The sequence below is a fragment of the Phocoena phocoena genome, chromosome X (genome assembly GCF_963924675.1).
Source record: "Phocoena phocoena chromosome X, mPhoPho1.1, whole genome shotgun sequence".
Lineage (NCBI taxonomy): Eukaryota > Metazoa > Chordata > Mammalia > Artiodactyla > Phocoenidae > Phocoena > Phocoena phocoena.
In genome coordinates this window covers 94,486,343-94,508,077 of record NC_089240.1, presented here as the reverse complement: position 1 = coordinate 94,508,077, position 21,735 = coordinate 94,486,343, and the positions used below count along the sequence as shown (strand labels likewise).

The window sequence follows — 21,735 nt, the reverse complement described above, 5'->3', positions numbered from 1 at the left end:
ATACACGAGGAGAAGAAGTCCTAGGAGACCATAAAGACCATGGCAAAGTGGTCCGAATATCTGGTTCTGGCGGCAGCTGGGGGACAATACTGTAGAACAGCAAACTACAAATTGCTGCCTGTTTTGTTAATAAAGTTTTATTGGCACACGACTACACCCATTCATTTACATATTATGTATCGCTGAGTTTGTGCTGAAACAGCTGAATTGAGTCTTTGCAAAAGGGACGATATGGTCTGCGAAGTCCCAAATATTTACTATCTGGCCCTTTACAGAAAAAGTTTGCTGACCCCTGCTGTGTAACACCAGTACTACAGTCTGGATATCTCCATTTAGATGTCCCACAGACAAATCTAACTCAGCAGGTATAAAAATGCACGCATCTCCATAAACTTGCTCCAGCTTCAGTGTTCCCACTCCCGATTAATGGCACTACTGTCCACCAATTCACCCAAAAGATGAAGCCTCCCTCCCTTTTACCCTCTCACCCTATATATTACTTCACTTCCCACCCATCACCACATCCTGCCAATTCTACCTCCTCACTATATTTTGAATCTGAGCACATCTCTTCATTTCCACTGCCATTACCTTAGTCTGAGTCACGATCATTTTGTACAACATTGACAACAGCTTTCTAACTGGTCTTCCTGCCCCTAGTTTTGCCCACCCTCTGCCCCCAATCCATTTTCTACTCAATACATAGGATCTTTCTAATGTCTAAATCTGATTCTGGCACATGCATAATGATATATGCAGCTAAGATTTAATGATCCCTTACTATTTGCTACACATAGTTCTAAGTGCTTCATGTATAGTAACTGATCTTAATCCTCACATGAATCCTATATGGCAGATGCTGTTATTAACTCCATTCTTTAGATGACGACTTTGAAGAGCAGAGAGAACCAGTGCGATCTAGCTCAAGTGTCTATAGTCTTAACTACTCTACTACACTGCTCTACACACACACACACACACACACACACACACACACACACACACACACACGAACCTATCATTTATGGCTCCTCATTGCTCTTAAAATGAGTCATACTATTTATAATGGCCAAAGACTATCATTTTTTTTTGAGTTGTGTAGCCCTTTATTAGCGACTAAAATAGGAGGTATCTGTTGTACAACACGGGTAGTAATTGACTATAACTGGAGATTTTTATATTCTAATACAGATCATTTATAAATGCAATTTCTTTATTAAAAAGCTTCCACCCTTTTTGTTTGTTTGCGTACAATTTGCAAAACTATTCTGAAAGCGGAGTATATGTGCACAAGTCTGCAAGGAGTGCAAATTCAGGATACGGTAAATGCTTCACAAGTTACTTTCCAAAAACTGACTGCCACAACTGTGCCAAAGACTATCATTTTGATCTTCTGTAACCCCTGCCTACCTCTCCAGCCTCATCTCTTGCCATCCACAGCCTTGCAGTTCAAGCAGCGGTCTCCCCAGACGGCTCTACCTCCCCACACCAGTCACGCTCTTTTTCACCTCCATGCCTTTAGTCATGTTATCCCCGCTACTCTGGCTGTTTACTCTCTTCCCATCTCCTTCACTACACCTAGCCAGCTTCTACACATCCTTCAATGCTCCACTCAGGTCTTACCTGCTCCAGGAAGCCTTTGCAGAGCAGTCCGAATTTGCCCTTCCTTTGTGCTCCCATTACGCCTTGTTTTCCTATGCATTTCCATGCCCTCACTAGACTGTTTCATAACTGTCTTTTTATATATGTGTCTCCCTCACTAGACTGGGTGCTTCCAGTGCTTCTCCCATTGCATCCAAATATTTTGCTTTACCCTTCTACTTTTCTATACTTTTTTTTCTAGGACCTTTTCGTCCCAGCCTTTGGCATAAGCTATAATGCCAAGAAGAGTAGAAAGGGACTGTATGGGATTTTGTCTTTTTGTGTGTAAGTGTGTGAAAAGGAGATGTGAGGACATAAGGGGGATGGTGAACATCTTTGGAGAAAATGAGATCACGTGATAAAAAGACTTTAGAGCTTTTTTTTTTTTTTGTCACCTAGTAATAGTAAACTGCTTTAGGGTAGGCTAGTCCCTAAAATGGATAATGGCTCAAACACAATAGAATTATCTCAGTCATGTAACTGTCCAAGACAGATATCCTTGGTCAACAAGATAGTTCTCCTCCACAGTCACTGAAGGACACGGGCTGACAGAAGCCCCTAGGCCACCCTGAGCTACCACACCCCACTCAGCAAGAAGCGGGAGAGAACATGGAGGAGCACACATGGGGGACATATATAGTCCAGGCCTAGGGGTGCCACTCATCATTTCTCCTCACATTCCATTATTGAGAACTTGGTCACGTGGCCACGCCTCACTGCAAGGGAGCCTGGGAGATGTAGTCCAGCCTGTGCTCAAGGAAGAAAGAATGGTTTTGGTGGGAAGTTAGTGACCTTCACAGATATACTGACAGTAAAATTGGGCTAGTTTACCTTGGGTGTTAGGTAAATGATGGAAGAATTTTATTTCCTTTGTACTAGTAAGCTGTATGGTGCAGTGCTGTTTAACCTTTCCCATGGGAAGCTGGAGTAATCAGATAGAGGCAATCTTTAAAATCATTGCTGACAGTTGAGCTCCCTATCGAGTTGCTTACCAGGAAGTAACAGCCGGAGGGTGACTTGCAATGCTGATGATCTCTTAACTATTAATCACTGACACTCTGTAGATTGCCTTTAAGTAAAATCCCAGCTGAGTTAGACACTGTCGTGTAATATTGGCCCCCAAATAGCTTTGCCTCCTTTGCATGTCTAGACTAGAGAGCGTGTTAAATAAATGGCAAAGTAGCAACCTGATTCTTTGCTAGCCAACCAAGAGGTGCTCAGAACCAAAAGGGAAAAAAAGAAAACATCAAAAAGGGAACTCATTTCCATTCCAAACCACAGCCACAGGCATGAGCTTATTTGCTGCCAGTTCGTGTTTGCCCAGAGTACACATTTGTTGATGACCTCATGTAAGCTGGGGGAATGAGTAAAAGTGAATCCATTTGAAATGAAACATCCCCATGATTCTCTGCTAAGAGGCATGTACATTCCCAGGAGAACTTTGTAAAACAGCTGCCCAGGCTCTACTCCCCAGGGAGGCTCATTCAGTCAGCCTGTGGTGTGACTTGGGAATTGGGATTTTTTTTTCATGTTCCCTGGATGATTCTGATGCAGAGCCAGGTTCGGGGAAGCATCTCTCTAACACAATGGGAGGGGGAATAGGGGGCCATGCCGAAGCACAAACCAGAGTGATTGATTCTGTTTAATGTATGAAACAAATAATCAACCCTAAGGAAGATCCAGTCTCCTAGCTTGACATGTAGAGCTGTCTCTGAGGTTAGACCCACGCACGCATGGGAGCCTGGAGATCAGGCCTCCTCTGGGGATTGGCCGTGCAGCTGGCTGTAAACTAGGAGAGCCATTATGAATGTAGACTTCCACCTGGACATCCCAGATGCCTGACTCGTTCTCTTCTTTTCCCAGTTTGTGGCCCAGCCCAACTGCCAACAGTTGCTTGCCACTCTGTGGTACGATGGCTTCCCTGGATGGCGGCGGAAACACTGGGTAGTCAAGCTTCTGACGTGCATGACCATTGGGTTCCTGTTTCCCATGCTGTCTATTGCTTATCTGATCTCACCCAGGAGTAACCTTGGGCTGTTCATCAAGAAACCCTTTATCAAGTTTATCTGCCACACGGCCTCATACCTGACCTTCCTCTTCATGCTTCTCCTGGCTTCTCAGCACATCATCAGGACGGACCTCCATGTGCAGGGGCCTCCCCCGACTGTAGTGGAATGGATGATATTGCCTTGGGTTCTCGGTGAGTCAAAGAGACCAGGAGCTATGGCCAGACTGCCTGCTGGTCCTGTCTAAAGAGACTACTGGAATAGGCAGTTGGACTGGCCCTGAATTCGGGCACCTTCCCTCTGTGCAGTGGGGTTGTCCTTTGTTGGGAGTGTCAGAAATGTGGTTCCTTCTTCCCCAGGCCCTGGCCGCTCAGCACAGGGTTCACCGTGAGATTGACAGTGTACCCAAGGCTTGTTTCAGCTAACCTAACATCATCAAGGACAAGGAAGTTGTCTGTCAGTTGATTTAGAGGGAAAGCCAAGTGTTAAGTCAGGACAGGCTCAGGTAAGCTAGGCAGGGCAAGTGCTGGTCAGTCTATTCAATGCCTTCTTTCCCGTAACTGGGGTTGGGGGGGGAGGGGTGGCACTTGGATCTGCTGCTTCCTTGTGACTACTCCACACAATCCCACTACTTATTCAGGGTCCACATCCTATTTGGATACTGATTTCACAACCAGAGGGAAACCTTGGGAAATTCACACAAGTCATGGTTAAAGCAGCCTTACCAGAAGCCTCCAGGCATAATTCCATTGCATTGGACCCTCCGATGCATTTCCGTCCTCCAAGTCCTTGCTGCTCGAACTGTGGTCCCCAAACCAGCAACGTCAGCATCATCTGGGAACCTGTGAGACATGCAGGATCTCAAGTCTCACCCTGGGTCTGTGGAATCAGAATCTGCATGATCCCCGGTAGATTCACGCGTATTTTAAAGTCTGAGACTCACCGCTTTAGACCACAGCCACACCTTTTACTGCTTTCCACATTCCAAGGCTAAAGAAACATCTATGCCATCAGGCAGAATTCCATGAAGCCCACACGCGATGAGAGGAGAGAGGAGAAAAGAGGATTCTAAATTATTCTGGGCCCCATAGCCTAGCTTCAGTCCCAACATCCAGTACTTTGGACCATGGCCAGCTTTTGCTCACCTCAAAGCTCATTGAGAAGTTTTCCCTCTAGCACATAGTGGTAACTAAGGACTATGGGATAATATTGACCTAATTAATTCATTGATGAAATTACCCCTACTCTAAAATGGGAAGAGGGTAGAATCAGACGCCCTGAATTGCAACAACATGCCAGTAACTGTGGTAACAATGTAAAAGTGAGTAGTATCCAGAAAATTATAACATATAGGCATCTTTAGGTAAAGCCTATCCTTGGCAAGTTCAAGACAGGGAGGTGAGGTAGTAAAGAAAGAAGAAAGTTATTACTATCTCTAGGGGCTCCACTGACCCCCAATTCATTCACTGATTCCCTCTTTCTTCATTTGGGAGAATCCTGCTATGATGTCTAGTCTGACGCTGTGAAGAAATAAACCTTTTGCCTCCATTCTTCAGGTTTCATTTGGGGGGAGATTAAGGAAATGTGGGATGGTGGATTTACTGAATACATCCATGATTGGTGGAACCTGATGGATTTTGCAATGAACTCACTCTACCTGGCAACTATTTCCTTGAAGATCGTGGCCTATGTCAAGGTAACTTGGAATGTTCGCCATTTTTCTTAAACAATGATTTTGGTTACATTAAGCTTTAGCTGTGGGAGCATAAAAAGGTTAGGAGGAAAGTGCTGATGGCAGTCCAGTCCACGTGGAAAAGTGCCATAAAACAGACATTCTTTCAGTGGTTTGTAAGCAGTGTCCGCCTAACCAAAGAAAGTGGAGAATGGAGCAATTTGCAAATAAATTCTTAGCTTCTTCAACTCTGACAGTCATCCATCTCAATTAGCGTTTACGTCCTTTCTACAATGTCCTCGCCAAGAAGATGGCCCACTGACGCTTGCACAGGGCAGAGACTAGGAAATTCACTGAATTTCCAGAAGCCTCTCTCAATACTTGTCACTTCATTAAAAAGTGCTACTTTGTATTTTTCTAATACTATTCTCCCTGTGACACATCCATTAGTAATCCTTCCTCCCTGTAGGGTCAAATGGAACGGGGCTGTTCCTTCTGCATAAAGGGCTTCCAGTATGAAGTCATCTCTCCCTAACCCGCTGAGCTGTCTCTTCCCAGAGCTGAATATTCACACTTCCCTCAAGTGTTCTTCATTGGATAGGGAGCAGAACCCTAGAATCACATCACTTCCACCACCAGGATGATCATTCAAGCTGTTATGAATCCCGCCTTTCGTGTATCACCCAATCTATGTCTCTCTACGAATCTAGATCTCACACACACACACACACACACACCACCTTGATGTTGTCCCTACACAATGTACAGCCTGAATTATCCTGAAAAACAGCTTCATGTCTAACACCTCATGCTGGGTAGTCACAGGCTCTGAGTTCAAGTTTAGTGCTCATTAGATAACGGAATGGCTGTGCTCCCTATACCCTGAATTGAACTGCTCCAGCGTGAGAAAGGCTGACAATCCCATCTCCAAGATTGTCTAGTCAGTCATGCTTTTTGGCACTAAATCCCACATGAAGGAGTTTTAGAATGGGAATATGGCTGTCCCCCAAATCGCCAACTTAGTTTATTTTTATATCCCTAATATGCATATTGCATAAATTTTAAGACCTTTGGAGTTAGTTACATGGAGCGTGAATATTGAATGCAGTCCTGAAACATTTTTGAAAGCCTAAGAGTATGCTTTCACTGGTGGTGATCGTTTAACACGTACTTACAACTTCGTTACAAGAAAAAGCTGGTAAGGAAAATGTTTGAATCTCTGGTTAATGTGCCTGGATGAAATCCATGTCATTCTGGCACTCTGCTGACTAAGTAACACTGTTTGCCTAAAAAAAAAAAATTCTTCGTTTGGCAGCGGTATTTATATCCTGAAGGGACAATAAATTATCGATCTAGAAATTGGTGGGTTCTGCTTAAACAGGAAAGTTTAGAATAAATGATCAAAAGGATTAACCCTTGGGGATGTGAAAATGTGTCAACAGATGCCCAACGTTAGTTAATCACATAACCTGTCCAATTTCACTGGCAAGCCTTCCAAGGACCGGATACTTCCCCACCATAGACTGTAAGGATAAATCAGCTCCACTAAGCTGAGTAAATGCCCCTCAGCTGACATTTAGCCCAAAAAACGACATTTACCAAGAAGTTAGAGTCCTTCTCGGGAAAGGAGAATTTACCAAGCAAGACATTCCACATGCAGACTGGATTTGCATTGAGAAATTATCAATGGGCAGTCTGGTCCACGCTTGCACAGAGCACACCAGTCTGAAATGAACTTCTCCAAGTAGGCTGAGCCAACCTCTACGAGGTAAAGACACAGGGCTGGTCCCCAGGCCCTTTGAAAAATTTCAGATCACTGTTGTACTGAGGCAGTACAGAAGCACCGTGGCATAAACTGGCCTTAAGAAAATCCTTCATTAGAGTGAAAAACTAGTCAACAGTATATATACTCCACCTCACATTATTTTGCTTTTGAGTTCACCCCCCTTTGAAAAGCGTAGAGGCCAATTTTCAAGCTGCATTCCATCCCAAAGACTATAAGAAAAATCACCTGCCTCCCAATATCACTAACTCAAGAGTCAGGAAACGTAAATGTAATCCCTGCTCTGACAGTTATGAGCTAGATTAGCTGGATTACCACAGGCCATCCTTCTACCTCTCTGAGCCTCAGACACTGCCTCTGAAAAATAAAACTGGACTAGATCAATGGATTTCAGGCTTTGAATTGTTTTCCATGGAAACACATCTTGAAATTAAAACTTATGCAGAACTCGAATATATTAAGGAGCTCAAAGGAATGAATTTGAATCGAGGAATGAATCTTCCAGGCCTCCTCTTTGGTTTCCACAGTAGCCAGCCACCAGGTGCTTCCGCTGAACCCTCAGGCTTGAAGGAACGCAATTTGAAAACCATTTGCGTTTGATCAGGGGTCAGCAAACTATGATCTGCAGGCCAAATTGGGGCCACTGCCACATCTGTTTGTTTATGTATTGCCTGTTAGTTCTAGAAGGAAAGAGTTGAGTAGTTGCCACAGGGACCATGTAGTCCACAAAGCCAAAAATATGTACTATCTGGCCCTTGTCAGAAAAAGTCTGCTGACCTCTACGTAGGCTAAACGAGCTCCAAGTTTATTCCCTGCTATCATATTCTATAATATCTTTCTCCAAAAATATACATGCAAAGCATAGATTTGCCACGAGAATCACCTTTCACACTTTTGACCATCCTGCAAATCCAAACTCACCAGCCCATGTGGTTACAGGTGTGCCTGTGGAGAGAGAAAACCCTAAATTATGAGTTATGCATGTTCCACTTGAGAGTACCTAGTTTTAAAATATAGGTCTGTTTTGTTATCAGCAAAGGGTCTGCATCTTTCACATAGACCACCAAACCTGTAAAGGCCTACCTAACATATGTGCTGTGATATCAACTATCATATATGTAACATTTAACGGAAATAGTGCTAGACTGAGTGTGCAGAGACCTGAGTCTTGGTCCTGGCTCTGCCACCAACTTGCTGTGTGACCTTAAGCAACTCACTCTGCCTCTCTGGATTTCAGCTCCTCCACTTGTAAAACAGGCATAACAATGTCCACCCCTCACAACGATGCAGCAAATGTTTTCTTTAGAAAGAAAAACAGAGAGATACAAGATTTGGCCAAGAGTGTGTAAGACCAATTGGCCACCCCGAGTCTATTTGAAACAGAAGCAAGTTTTCTCCAAACTCCTCTGACAGTGAAGAATATTGGATACACACAATGATTTTAACAACACCAGTTTCCTCGGTTGTTGGAAGCGAAGCACATTTTAGAAATGCTAACAATATAATTTGGCCCTCGATGCAACATTTTCTCAGGAAAGTTGTTTACATTTAGTCCTGAGAAATTGTGATATTTAGATGAGTGCTCAAGGCAATATGCTTCAGATTGAATTCCAGGCAAAATCTACTTCTGTCTTGGGGAAGGTAAAAAGCAATTTCTTATATTTCCATAACACCTCCCCTTATGGAGTACACAGACGTTCACATATGGATACATAATCACAGACATGTGCAGTGGGTAGGAGTAGATATTATCCTCATTCTCTGGTGAAATTGAGAGAGAGAGAGGCAGTTTTAAGCGACAAAGCCCAAATTGGAGCTCAGGCCTCACGTCGAAGCCATCTTTCCACGAGGCAACCTCTAATGTTCCAGGAGCTGAAAGCTCAGGCAAGACTGAAAAATGGGCAGCCAACCCCAGAAATCCTGGCTCTTCCCCTTCTTCAACCCCTGGTTCTTCATTTGTGCTAGAGGGACATTGCAATTTGTAAGACTGTCAAAGGAACAGTAAAATACATCCATACACCACTGTGCGGACAGTACTAAATTTACTACCTGGAAGGTTGACGTGCCATTTGTAATAGTATGGGAGAAAAGCGTATTGGCAGAAAACTCTGAGTAATGACCCTCTAAGGATGCTCTATCAGCCCCAAACTGCAGTCAGCAGGGAAGTCAACATGAACACTGCACACTGAGGAGACTGAACCTGTCGCTTGTCCTTCAGTAACTACAAGTCGTCTGCAGTGCTCAGAACAAAATGACGGATTGGGTAGGAAAGTTGATTTGAAATCTCATTAGGAAGCAGAGTGATTTGGGCATACCTGTGGCTCTGTTCCAGGGACACTTCTCAACAATCTGGTCAACTCACACTTCAAAGATGTCTGTTGATAAACTACAGGTGGTTACTCCAGATAATTGCTCTGAAATTCATTTTTCTACATCTATGTGCTGGGTATATATTTCGATGAGAGTGGGAGGACGAGTGTTATTAGCATCGTGTATTGATTGGGTGGGAAAAAAAGACAAATAGTGCCAATCACGGGGGGAGCTGTTGTATAAATGAATGCTTGATGCTTACTTTCGTGGCTCTATTCGGGTACAGAAGGGAGAAAAGAGGGGAAAGTTTTCTAAATGCTCGCTGTACCTCTCATCTTGTGCACTTGTTGTTTCTTCCAGTATAATGGTTCTCGTCCAAGGGAAGAATGGGAAATGTGGCACCCAACTCTGATTGCAGAAGCTCTCTTTGCGATATCCAACATTTTAAGTTCGTTGCGTCTCATATCCCTCTTCACAGCCAACTCCCACTTAGGGCCTCTGCAGATCTCTTTGGGGCGCATGTTGCTTGATATCCTCAAATTCCTCTTTATCTACTGCCTGGTACTGCTGGCTTTTGCCAATGGATTGAACCAGCTTTACTTTTATTATGAGACCAGAGCAATCGATGAGCCCAACAACTGCAAGGGGATCCGATGCGAGAAACAGAACAATGCCTTCTCCACGTAAGACTCCCCGCTTTCCTCTTCTGCCTTTTGTCTGCTTTCTCCTTCTTTGCCCTATTTTCCGTCCACAGCTTCATCACTGCCCCTTGACAGTGCATGCAGAGCTCACTTACGGATCAACCCGAAGGGTCTGAAGTGAAGGAAGGTTCTTCCCTCCCCGCAGGGGACCAGGACAGGAAGTAGAGTTAGGTGAGGGAGGAAAGAGACAAACACACAGGGGCTCCCAGGAACTCATCTAAAGGGTTAGTTCTGAACTATTTTGGTCACATCCCATATTTTTAAAGGAATTCATGGGAAGGGGTAAATAATTCCTCTCTCAAAAAAGCATCACTAACCAAGGAAATGAAGCGGCAAGCCTATACCTCTCGACAAGTGATTGCCAAAGCTAATGTAACTGTTCTGAATCGAGAACAAAGAAAAAGGGAGAGTGCAAAATTATCTGAATGCACCTGTGATATTGCGATTAATAATAAGAAATACGTATTTGCTCTTTGTCTCCATTTCTGGCACAGAGCTCCGAAAAGCCTTGGAATTTCCTAAGTGATGAGAACAACAAAGGTGTCTTTGGCTGTGTTAACAAAGTGACTTTTGGACCTCACCTAAGGATGGGGGCCAGTTACCCCCATGTGATTAGAGGGTTGGAACATTCAGTCTCACCCCTGCACCTTCAAGGGAGGGGAGAGGGACTGGAAATTGAGTTCAAGTACCAATGGCCAATGATTTAATCAACCGTGACTATGTAATGAACCCTCCATAAAAACCCAAAAGGACAGGGTTCAGAGAGCTTCCAAGTTGGTGAGCACGTGGAGATTTGGGGAGAGTGGGTGATCAGAGAGGTCAGGGAAGCTCTGCAACCCCGCACATACCTTGCGGTATGCATGTTCTATCTGGCTGTTTCTGAGTTGTATCCTTTTATAATAAACCAGTAATCTAGTCATTTCAATGTTTCTCTGAGTTTTGTTAGGTACTCAAAGCCAAGGAGAGGGCTGTGGGAAGCTCTGATCTATAGCCAGCTGGTCAGAAGCACAGGGGACAACCTGGACTTGTAATTAGCATCTGGGAATGGGGGAAAGGGGAGCTAGTCTTGTGGGACCGAGCTCTGAATCCATGGAATCTGACGTTATCTCCCAGGAGTGTCAGAATTGAGTTGACTTGTAGGACACCCAACTGGTGTCAGAGAATTGGTGATATGGGGGAAAATTTCTCCCCATACCCACAGGTTGGAATTGAGTTAAGATCGCTTAGGTGGTGTCAGAGCAATGGGATTTGCTAGAACAGCCCTGGCTCACGGAAACATGTGGTTTGGGAAGAGAAAAATAAATAAGAGGGCAGGGGGATGACGAATCTTTGATTCCTAGATGCAGAAGAGACAGGCTAAAAGTAAGATGAGAGTCAGCTCAACTTCTGGGGTTAAATTAAGGTTTCAGGTGGGCCAAAAGGCACCAAGCAGTGACTGGAAATGTCTCCTTTTCCCACTTGGGACACAGGAGACAGCTCATGACTCTCTGTCCATGAGTCCACTGCCTCTGGACCTATGGAACCCCTGTGCCTTTTCTTTGTAAACCCAACACCTACTTCTCTAGGACCTTTAAGCTTCCAGAATGGCTTTTATTTTCTCACAAATCACTGTTAGGGGAAGCAGACAAGAGAAAGAAAATAAGCACATGTCAGGAAAAGTGTTGGGTTCCAGGAGCAGTCCTGAGCTTACCCCGGACTCAGTGTCCTACACCTTGTCCATCTCTAGCCCCTGTTCTGGAGAAAGCCAGTCATCTGGTAATCACAGCAATTACCCCCAAGGTCGTGAGAGATTCTTAGTCATTAAATTGAGATACAATTTTCCCCCTTAACTCTATAAACTAGGGCAGATCAATGGACTCAGACATTCTCGAAATGTGTTAAATAACAAAGGCCAGGGGGAAAAAAAAAGGGTTTCTGCCTGACCCCAAGTTGCACCAATAGAGAGGGGAAAAAGCAATGCAATGTAGCCTACCCTTATTATTTGCCTCTAGCAGCATTTCCTAAAATGGATGACAGATAACCACAGTTCACAGGGATATGAATAGACATGAAAACAAGATCTCTGATCAAGTGAGTTTTGGAAATGCTGGGACAAATTTAAGAAGGTTTCTCCACTGCAGGGCTTCTCAGAGATTTTCCATTGTGAATCTACAGTAAAGGGAGAGGTTTTCCCAAATGTATTGACCAAGATGCTATTCCCGTGAATAAAGTTTGGAAAATGTTGACTCGCCGCGTTGCCCATTTTATAGCACCCACCCCGTCCACTAGGCCACACTCCCTCCCTCTCCTCCCAGAACTCAGGGCAAAATCTTGGATGGGGAAACCAGACTTATGTGAAAGGGGAAAAGAGGCCAAAATGGGGTGACAAAGAGATAGTGCCATTTTGGTGAAGCCAACCAGAGTGGACAAAGGCAACTGGTCACCTCGCTAGTGCCTCTTGACTAGGAACTGCTTCCTCTCCTGCATTAGTCTAGAGACAGAACTCACATCAACCTGTTTTCAACACAAAGAGCAATTCTGTAGTGGCTTGAGCACCAGGAGACCGTATCTGTTCCCATCAAAGCATTCGACAGAATTGCACACCTGAATGCAAGGCGCCTTCCGGGAGGCCAGGTCCCTGCCAATTACCCTCTCACGTGAACTCTGCTGAGGAAGTTTATGAAATGCCTCCTTGTAAGTCTGTAGTGATTATTAACACCCCTGTTGCCAACTGACATTTGCTCTCATCACTTGCCCAGCAGGGACAATTGACAAGAATGGGCACCTGTAGTACATGAAGTTATCTCTTGGGGTGTCAGGTATAAAGAAGCATTGTCATGCCGGGGGCAAATCAGCAGTAATGTTACCTTAAGTTCCCTTCTAGGTGTTGATTTCTTTTTTCCTCCACAGAAGTCTGACTCAGATTTATGTTTTCCTTTAAATGCCTCAACTCAGGCATTTATAATACCTGCTAAAATACATGCTACTTAGAGCGTCAGAAAGACTCTGTTTTTAGAGAAGGGGAAAAGGGAGCTTGTTAACAGATCTGACGTAAACTATGGCATCTGCTTGCTGTCACACTTTTCCTTCTGATTCTCCAGAGATGTCATTGCTATTCTTCTGCTTAAAAAAGAAACATTTTTCTGGGCACACAATTCAGGGGGACCTTGTTATCCTTGCTGACAACCACGTGACAGTACTGTGGGTGGTTTGAGTTCAGTATTCAATACTGGCCTTCATCCACTGTTTGAGAGCAATTGGGAAGGCATCCTTCGGCGGGCACGGGGCTTGGGAAGAAACAGGGCGGAAGTGGCAAAAAGCTAACTTGGTGGTGCTGTTTCTCCTTCTGAGGTCCTGACCCTCAACTCCAGATGCCTCCTGAACACATCTGGCTGTGCCGCAGGCCTCTCAAACACAACATCCACAACTAAATTCCTTATATCTCTATAGCCCCACCCCAAACCCACTTCCCTCTTAATTCCTCATCTCATTCAATGACACCAGGCAGACTCCTAGGAGTCATCTGGGACTCTCCCCCTCTCCCCCAAGCAACACATCCTGTCTCACACTCACTTCCTAAATATCTCTTAAACCCATCCTCTGTACACACACACACACACACACACAACCCACTGTCTTGGTTCAGGCCTAAACCATCTCCCCCCAAAACTGCTGGGTCTTAAGTGGTCTCCCTGCCTCCAGTCTTGTTTCCCCCGCAAACGATTTCCCACCCACCACACAGAAGTTTCTAAATACTAGTCTTATCTTGTCGCCCCCTGGTCTCATGCCTGCCTGGTATCTGTATATCCTCCAGCAGAAAATTCTCCTCTTTCCTATAGCTCACAGGGCCTGGGAATCTGGACCCCGCCTCTCACACCTCTCACTCCTCTCCTCCATAGTCAACGTCTTGCTCTTCCCAACTTCAGGAGAGCATCTCGGCCCTACAGGCCTTTGTATGTGACATGCCACTCCCTCTGCCTGGAATGCCCAACCCCACCTGGCCAGCCTCGACAACTCTCATGCATCCTTCAAGCATCTGCCAAAGCCTCACCTGCTGTTTTAAGGCTTTTCTTACCCACTCCGACCCCACTCTCAGATACAGTCTCCTTCTGTGTCTCCCATGGCATTCTAAGTCCATCTCCATTATAATAGATAACCTATAATAATAAAGATACTAGTAATAATAATAATGTAATAGATAACATATTTTAGTCATTTGTTGTCTCTTACCCACCAGACTGAGACCCCCATTTTAGAGGCCTTGCTCCTACCATAGACATAAAGGGGTTCAACATGCCCATTGGACAACTGAATGAAAGGATGAATTCTAGTAGCAATCCTATCTTTAGTTCTAGAAGAATCACTTCTGCTTCTGCCCCCCTCACGTGGCTAAAGTATCTAGCCAGCTCTGTCACTCTACTGATCCACTTGCTGTCAGAGAAAACCCTTGGCCTTTCTCCTACCTCCCTCATCCTGTACGTGGGCACTTGGCCAGAGAACAAAGTTCTACATTGATTCCTACTAAACTTCATCTTGTTAGTTCCAGCCCCTTGCTCCAAGCTGTTGAGATCTTGCTGAATCTTGATTCTGTCGTCCACTCTATTAGCTGTCTCTCCCAGTCTTGTATCGTCTGAAGATCTAAAAAGCTTGCTACCTATTCTCATCCAAAGCATTGATAAAACTGTCATTCAGGCTTGGTATTCGCTGGGTGGAATATTGGGTGGCTATTAAAATTACATTTATGAAATGTGTGATTTTTAACACATTTTTGACCGGAGATGTATTACGGCCCCCGGTGTTAGTTTCTGCAAAAATGCCCCGGTCAATAATGTGTTAAAAACACAAAAATTGTACACACTATGATTGCAACTAACATAACTGCAACTAGATACGCAAATGAGTGACCATCTACAAAGGCAATAAAGAAACGTGAAACGACAAGGTTGGATTTAGGTGGGAGGTTAATAAAAGTCATAAAAATAGCATATTTGCTGAGTGCTAGGTCCAGGCACTATTAAAAAAAATGAGCCTGACATGAATTAACTCATTTAATCTTCACAATCATGCTCTGAGGTAGGCACTATTATTATTGCCCATTTTACAGATTGAGAAACTAGGGTACAAAGCAGTTAAGCAGACTGCTCCCAGTCACAAAGGTGATAGTGACAGAGTCAGGATTTCAATCCAGGCATACAAGTTCCAGTCTGTGCTTGTATCCAGGGGTGCAAGTGTGAGACTGATTTTGTAAAGGTATGCAAAATTAGTTGTGTGAAGTTGCAATAATCACGAATGTACGTAAAGCTGAAGAGGACAGAGCCATGACCTAGCAGATCACTTGGGACCTCCTTGTAAACCATCATCATTCATTTGTGGCTATTCCTACTTAACCAATGGTGATTTCTCTACCCAACATTCAGCCCATATTTTCCCATCTTATTTATATGGATACAAACTCAGTCCCCATCAAAGGCTCTTCTTTTTGTTCTGACCAGGTTTTAAAGGTCCTTATTGAGTATCTCAGCTTTTTCTCCTAATTTCAGTTCATAGCCTTCCTGCTGTTGTTATCACGGGAAGGGTGCCACTCATTCATACGTTCCTTACTTATGTGCTTCTGTAATCTTTTATAGGTTTATTCAACATTTACTCAGCAACTCCTATGTGCCAGGCAATGAGGATAGTGAGTAAATGGCATCCTCATCCTCAAGAAGTTCATAGTCTAATGGAGAACACAAGTGAACAATTAGAATAGCCACATTTTTAATGCTTACTATATGCCGAGCACTGTGCCGAGTGTGTTACATGCAGTACTTTATGTGATTAAAAAAAAAAAAAGGTGGTTAAGTGTTTGGACTCCAGAGTCAGAAGAGCTGGGTATAAATCCTACCTCTGCCATTTTCTGCCTGTGTGACCACTCTGTGCCTCAGTTTCTCATCTGAAAAAAAAAAAAAAAGAATAGTAGCTACTTCATAGGGTTATTTTGAGAATCAAATATTACAATGTGTGCCCGGCACATAGTAAGAGCACAATAAATGATAACAGTTAGTATTTATCCTACAAATGACCATTTTAGAGATGAGGAAACTTGAAGTTTAAAGAGGCTGTGCCACTTTCCCAGAGTCATATGGTTAATAAGTAAAGGTGTCTCAAGTTTGCTCTTAGCCACTCGCCTCTCTTGCCTCTACAGCATGACATGTGCCTTTATGGACTAAGGCTGGGCTGCTATGGGAGAATAAAAGAGGATCATCTAACCCCTCCTTGTAGGAAAGGAGTCAGGGGAAACTTCTAAAGGAGGTGGGGCTTCAGCTGAGCCTGGAAGGTCAAACAAGAGTTGGGCAGAGAAGGAGACAGGACAGAATTAGAGACTAGAGGTTGGGAGTAGGGTGGGAGCACTCCAACCAGAGTTAGAAGCTTGCCAAAGGCAGGATGAAATGAGAAATTGCAGGTCTGGGGAACTGCAAAACGGGTAGGGATAACCAAAGACATGACCGTGCCTTTGCTCCATGTGTGTTACCAGCACAACTTGTGAAAGGATGATGGCACTGCTTTCTCCCAAGGAGCCTTTCTCTTCTGGTACATCCTCCAGTTCTTCACTGGTCAGAATGAAGTCCAGAGGGGTAAATCTTCTCCATACTCCTGCTACCTTCTTTTCTTTTTTTTTAAAATATTTATTTATTTTAGTTTTGGCTGCATTGGGTCTTCGTTGCCATGTGCTGGCTTTCTCTAGTTGCGGTGAGCGGGGGCTACTCTTCGTTGTGGTGCGCAGGCTTCTCATTGCAGTGGCTTCTCTTGTTGCAGAGCACGGGCTCTAGGCGCGCGGGCTTCAGTAGTTGTGGCTCGCGGGCTCTAGAGTGCAGGCTCAGTAGTTGTGGCGCACGGGCTTAGTTGCTTTGTGGCTTGTGGGATCTTCCCAGACCAGGGCTCGAACCCATGTCCCCTGCATTGGCAGGCGGATTCTTAACCACTGCACCACCAGGGAAGTCCCTCCTGCTACCTTTTGAAAGATTAAATCCTCATCTCAAAGACAAGACTTTCAGCAAGGGACATGAGAACTACAGTTCCCATCTCTATTCTACTGAGCAGCTCTTAGCTTTGTGATCTATTTATGGATGGCTCCCAACATGCACAAATCCCCCTTAACCAGATGGTATGGATTTGTCTTCCCAACAGTTAATATCAAGTCTTCTTGAATCTTTGTATCTTCACTTTGTGCCCCTTGTTGAGCTAGCAAGTTCCATATGTTTGCTGATTCTCTGCTAAATAAAAATGGACTGATTGTTTTCTCTCAGGTCATCTCCTTTAAAATCGGAATAATATTCCTTTGGCATTAGGGTCTGCATTCAGGTCAACAAGTCTTTCTATCCCTGTGATAATTGTATTATGGACCTGACCACCAAGTACCCCTAGGTAATGGCCCTTTCCCTGTGAATTCAACTGAGTCTAGAAGCCTAGAAGACAGAGCTTCCTACAGATGTTTCATCAGATGTGCTTATCTACCCCAAATGTCAGTCACTCATTTTATCCGGGCATGCCTTTCAATAAACCAGATTCTCCTAATGGCCAGACTATGTTGTGACATTTTGTGCCTCACGTCAAGGGCATTCTCACTATCAACCGCCAAAACTGAGGAACAATCTTTACCCCTTTTCTTATCTCTTGTACAGTTATACCTATAGGGTCTCCCTAACTAGAATATCACCACAGTTTAGGGCAGATTTTAAACGCCCGGACTTTCACTTTTAGGAATCTTTGTATCAGTCATTGGGATGGCTAGTATTAAACTCTACACTCAAGCGTTAACCACTGCAATTTTCATTGTTACGGGGCTGGGGGTGAAGGAGTGTAACATCATCCATTCTGGAGAAGCAACTGATGAAGTAAGACCCTGCCAACATATTGATGACATACTTGCCCTGGCTTGTGGCCTTGTTGTCTGTCACGCAATCAAGAAACACATACTGAATGCTTTCTATATTCAGGGATACTCAACTTCCAGCGACTCTGGTTCTTCAGTGTCATTCCTACTTGCTGCAGCTGCTTTCTGTTTTTCTGAACGATATATTCCCTGGCTTTTGTTTATCCAGCTGCTGGGCTAGCTTCTTGTGCCGTTGCTGGCCTCCTGCCTGCCCTGACATCAAATGGACACGGCCAGGTCCTAGATGGGCCTTCCTAACAGAACCAGACTCTTGAACCCTATATCTGCCCCATTTTTGAAACTCTGCCTGTATCTGTGATGCATTGTATTGCCTGGCCCTGACTTGTAGAATCTCCTGGAAATTCAGATCCTGTGATAGGTCTGACTTGCCATATTCTGGTTCTTGTTCCCTGGCCCTTGAAGTCCAGACTCTCATCTTACTGTTGATTCTCAAATGTTTCACCATCTGGCACTTACTTTCATCAAACAAAAAACAGATTTCTTCCTTCCTGGCTAGCTCTCAAGTAATGTGATACTGAAAAGACAGTGGAAGCTATCCACAATGATTAGAGAAGAGCCATTTAACAGGTTGAAAAGGGCTATGTGCATGTTGCCCAGGCAGCCCCGAAGGAGGCCCCCCGAGAATTAGGCCACTGCAGAGCACAACCTTCATCAAAATGAACTAACACTCATTGTACAGCCTACTGAATGTGCAATTGTCAATGGATTTGGAATCTTCTAGACCTTAATCCAGTGATAACTGTAATAGTAATATGTCTTCATTCATTTATTCAACGAATATTATTGAGTGCCTATTACGTGCCAGGTACATAGTAGCTGTATGTCTGTCTCTTTCCTCATAGAGCTTACATTCTAGTGGGGATCAACAGAAAATCAACATTTAAACAAAAATTTACTAAATAATATAATTTTAGAGTTTTAAGTGCTACCAAAAAACTGAAACAAGACAACAGGATAGAGAATAACCAGTGAAGCCACTTTAGATAGAGTGACCCTGGGGACCCTGTCTGAGGGAGTGACATTTGAACTGAGACCTTAATGATGCTAAGGAGACAGCCATGCAGAGATCAGGGGTAAGACCACTCCCAGACAGAGGAAATCTTTAAAACACTGTCCATACATACCCCTGAAATGAACCCAAGAACCAATCCCTCAGCCTCTCAAAATATATTGGGCTATAAAAACAACACATTTTGAGCAATTGAAAAGTTACATCTATTCTTTTTTTTTTTTTTTTTTTTGCGGTACGCGGGCCTCTCACTGTTGTGGCCTCTCCCGTGGCGGAGCACAGGCTCCAGACGCGCAGGCCCAGCGGCCATGGCTCACGGGCCCAGCCGCTCCGCGGCACGCGGGATCCTCCCGGACCGGGGCACGAACCCGCGTCCCCTGCATCGGCAGGCGGACTCTCAACCACTGCGCCACCAGGGAAGCCCCCTACATCTATTCTTAAAGTAGCATTTCTTAACTTCTATGCCTCTTCTGCGTGCTTGGGAAAAGGTTGGTTTGTGCCACCCAGGAGCTGGCTGCACTGTACTGGACCCCCAAAACATGTCATTGCAAAAGTTACATATTTGGATGTGGAGACTCTGAGAGGAAACCATAATTTGTGAAGCCACCTAATGTAGAATAAGGCAGTGGTTTGGGGAGGTCAGAAGAACCTGGATCTGAATTCTGGCTCAGCACATATAAATCATATAAATGGGTGACCTTGGGCAAGTTATTCAATCTCTGAACCTCTGTTTCCACAGCAGTAACAATAAAGTTTTTACAAGGATCATAACGTTAATGTATGTAAAGTGCCTAGTATGCTTATATAGTAAGTCCTCGATAATTGTTAGTTAATATATCATTAAAAATAATTCATATAAATGTTCATTCAAGAATCCTTAAGCTCCTCCACTGAGCTTAGCTCCATTCTGGGCCCTGTGGGAACCACAAAAGAAGTATCAGAAATGGTTTAAGTTGCTCACGTTCACTCAGCTGGCAAGTGTCAGAGCTGAGTTTTTAACCTAGGGCAATCTAATCCAAGCACCATATTCTGAGCCACTGCACTTACTGCCTCTATGTAATTAGAAAGGTGGTAAAACACACGGTCTGAAGATGAAGGAGAAAGTTTGGCGTAGGAAGTAGCCCTTGAAATAAATCTTGGAAAATTATAGGCTCTGCATAGATTGAGAAGAGGAAGATGGTATTCCAGGTGGAAAGGCAAAGCATAAGACATAGAAGTGGGAACAAACAAACTGACCTGGCTGGTTCGTGTTGGGGAAGAGACCAAAATACGTGAGATCATGAGTCTACCTGTTGGGATGCAAATCAGGCAGCCTCCTTATTAATTAAGCAAATCACCTCATGTTTTTGCTCTTTTCTTGCTCCTCCTAGAGAATTAACTAAACTATTCTTTGATCTCTTTTAGGCTCTTTGAAACCCTTCAGTCACTCTTCTGGTCTGTATTCGGCCTTTTGAATCTCTATGTTACCAATGTAAAAGCCAGACACGAGTTCACAGAGTTTGTGGGAGCGACCATGTTTGGGACGTACAACGTCATCTCCCTGGTAGTACTGCTGAACATGCTGATCGCCATGATGAACAACTCCTACCAGCTTATTGCCGTGAGTAGCTTTGCTCTATAAGGGCGGTCACCTTGGTTTCAGGAGTGGTCACAGTGGCCTGGAGCCCATTGGAAACTCAATGATATAGTCTGTCTGCCTTAGTTATTTTACATTAGCTTTTCCAGCTATTAGATTGAATTCTTTCTTTCCAAGGTAACTCAGTTTGGACTCAGTCCATTGGATCGCAGTAGTCTAGAAGATGTTCTAGTTAATAAGACTTTTTGGTTACCTGGTAAAATTATGTTTAAATCTCTGAATCCATTTTCTTGCCTTAGTAAGAAGAGCTCAGGAGGTGTGAGCAGTTTGGCTACAACATATCCCCTCACTAATCTCCAGGGTTGATTGAGCTGATCCAGTTCTCTAGGTGGGAGGGCTTTATCTCCATCTTCACTGCGGACATCTCCCTCCCAAAACTGAGCAGTCCATTGCCAAGGACAACCTTCTCAGAGAGTGGCTATTTTTTTTTATCAACAATGTATGAGTAACTGCAGTCCACTGTGGCATGCTCTTAAGTAGAGTCTATCGCTGAATCTTTGGCCGTCATGTTATCGTTTAGATCAGTAGCGTTTATTACTCTAAACTAGAAATGGCGAAGGTATAGGATATGGGATCAGTCCAAGCTCTGTCCTGGTTTTTGATGTCAAAATAAACATCTAAACTTAGCTTATTTTCTTATGATCTAACTATCATTTCTAGAAATGGAGTATTAGCAAAGAAGTTCTGGCTATCTGAGGTCCTGCTTACTTGAGTATCAGTGAATTTGTATCTTTAGCTGTGTATGTGTACATATATACCATATTTTCTTTACCCATACTTTCTTTATCCATCCGTCAATGGATACTTAGGTTGTTTGCATGTCTTGTCTATTGTGAGTAATACTGCACTGAATATGGTGGTGCAGATATCTGTTCAAGACAGTGATTTCATTTCCTTCAGATAAATACCCAGAAGTGCAATTTCTGGGCCATATGGCAGCGCTACTTTTAATTTTTTAAGGAACCTCCATGCTGTTTTCTGTAGTGGCTGCACCAGTTTTCATTCCCACCAACAGCGCACCAGGGTTCCCCTTTCTCCATACCCTCACCACAACTTATCTTTTAT

General features: G+C 44.0%; 1 protein-coding gene across 1 annotated transcript in view; it reads left to right on the top strand.

The window, feature by feature from the left end:
- The window catches only part of TRPC5 (transient receptor potential cation channel subfamily C member 5), a 136,066-nt gene that overhangs the window by 77,545 nt on the left and 36,786 nt on the right, over window positions 1-21,735 (top strand). The window contains exons 3-6 of the mRNA XM_065901397.1: window positions 3,505-3,841; window positions 5,204-5,343; window positions 9,773-10,095; window positions 20,439-20,634. Of these exons, the coding sequence (XP_065757469.1) occupies window positions 3,505-3,841; window positions 5,204-5,343; window positions 9,773-10,095; window positions 20,439-20,634 (996 nt within the window). The remainder of the gene's footprint in view (window positions 1-3,504; window positions 3,842-5,203; window positions 5,344-9,772; window positions 10,096-20,438; window positions 20,635-21,735) is intronic.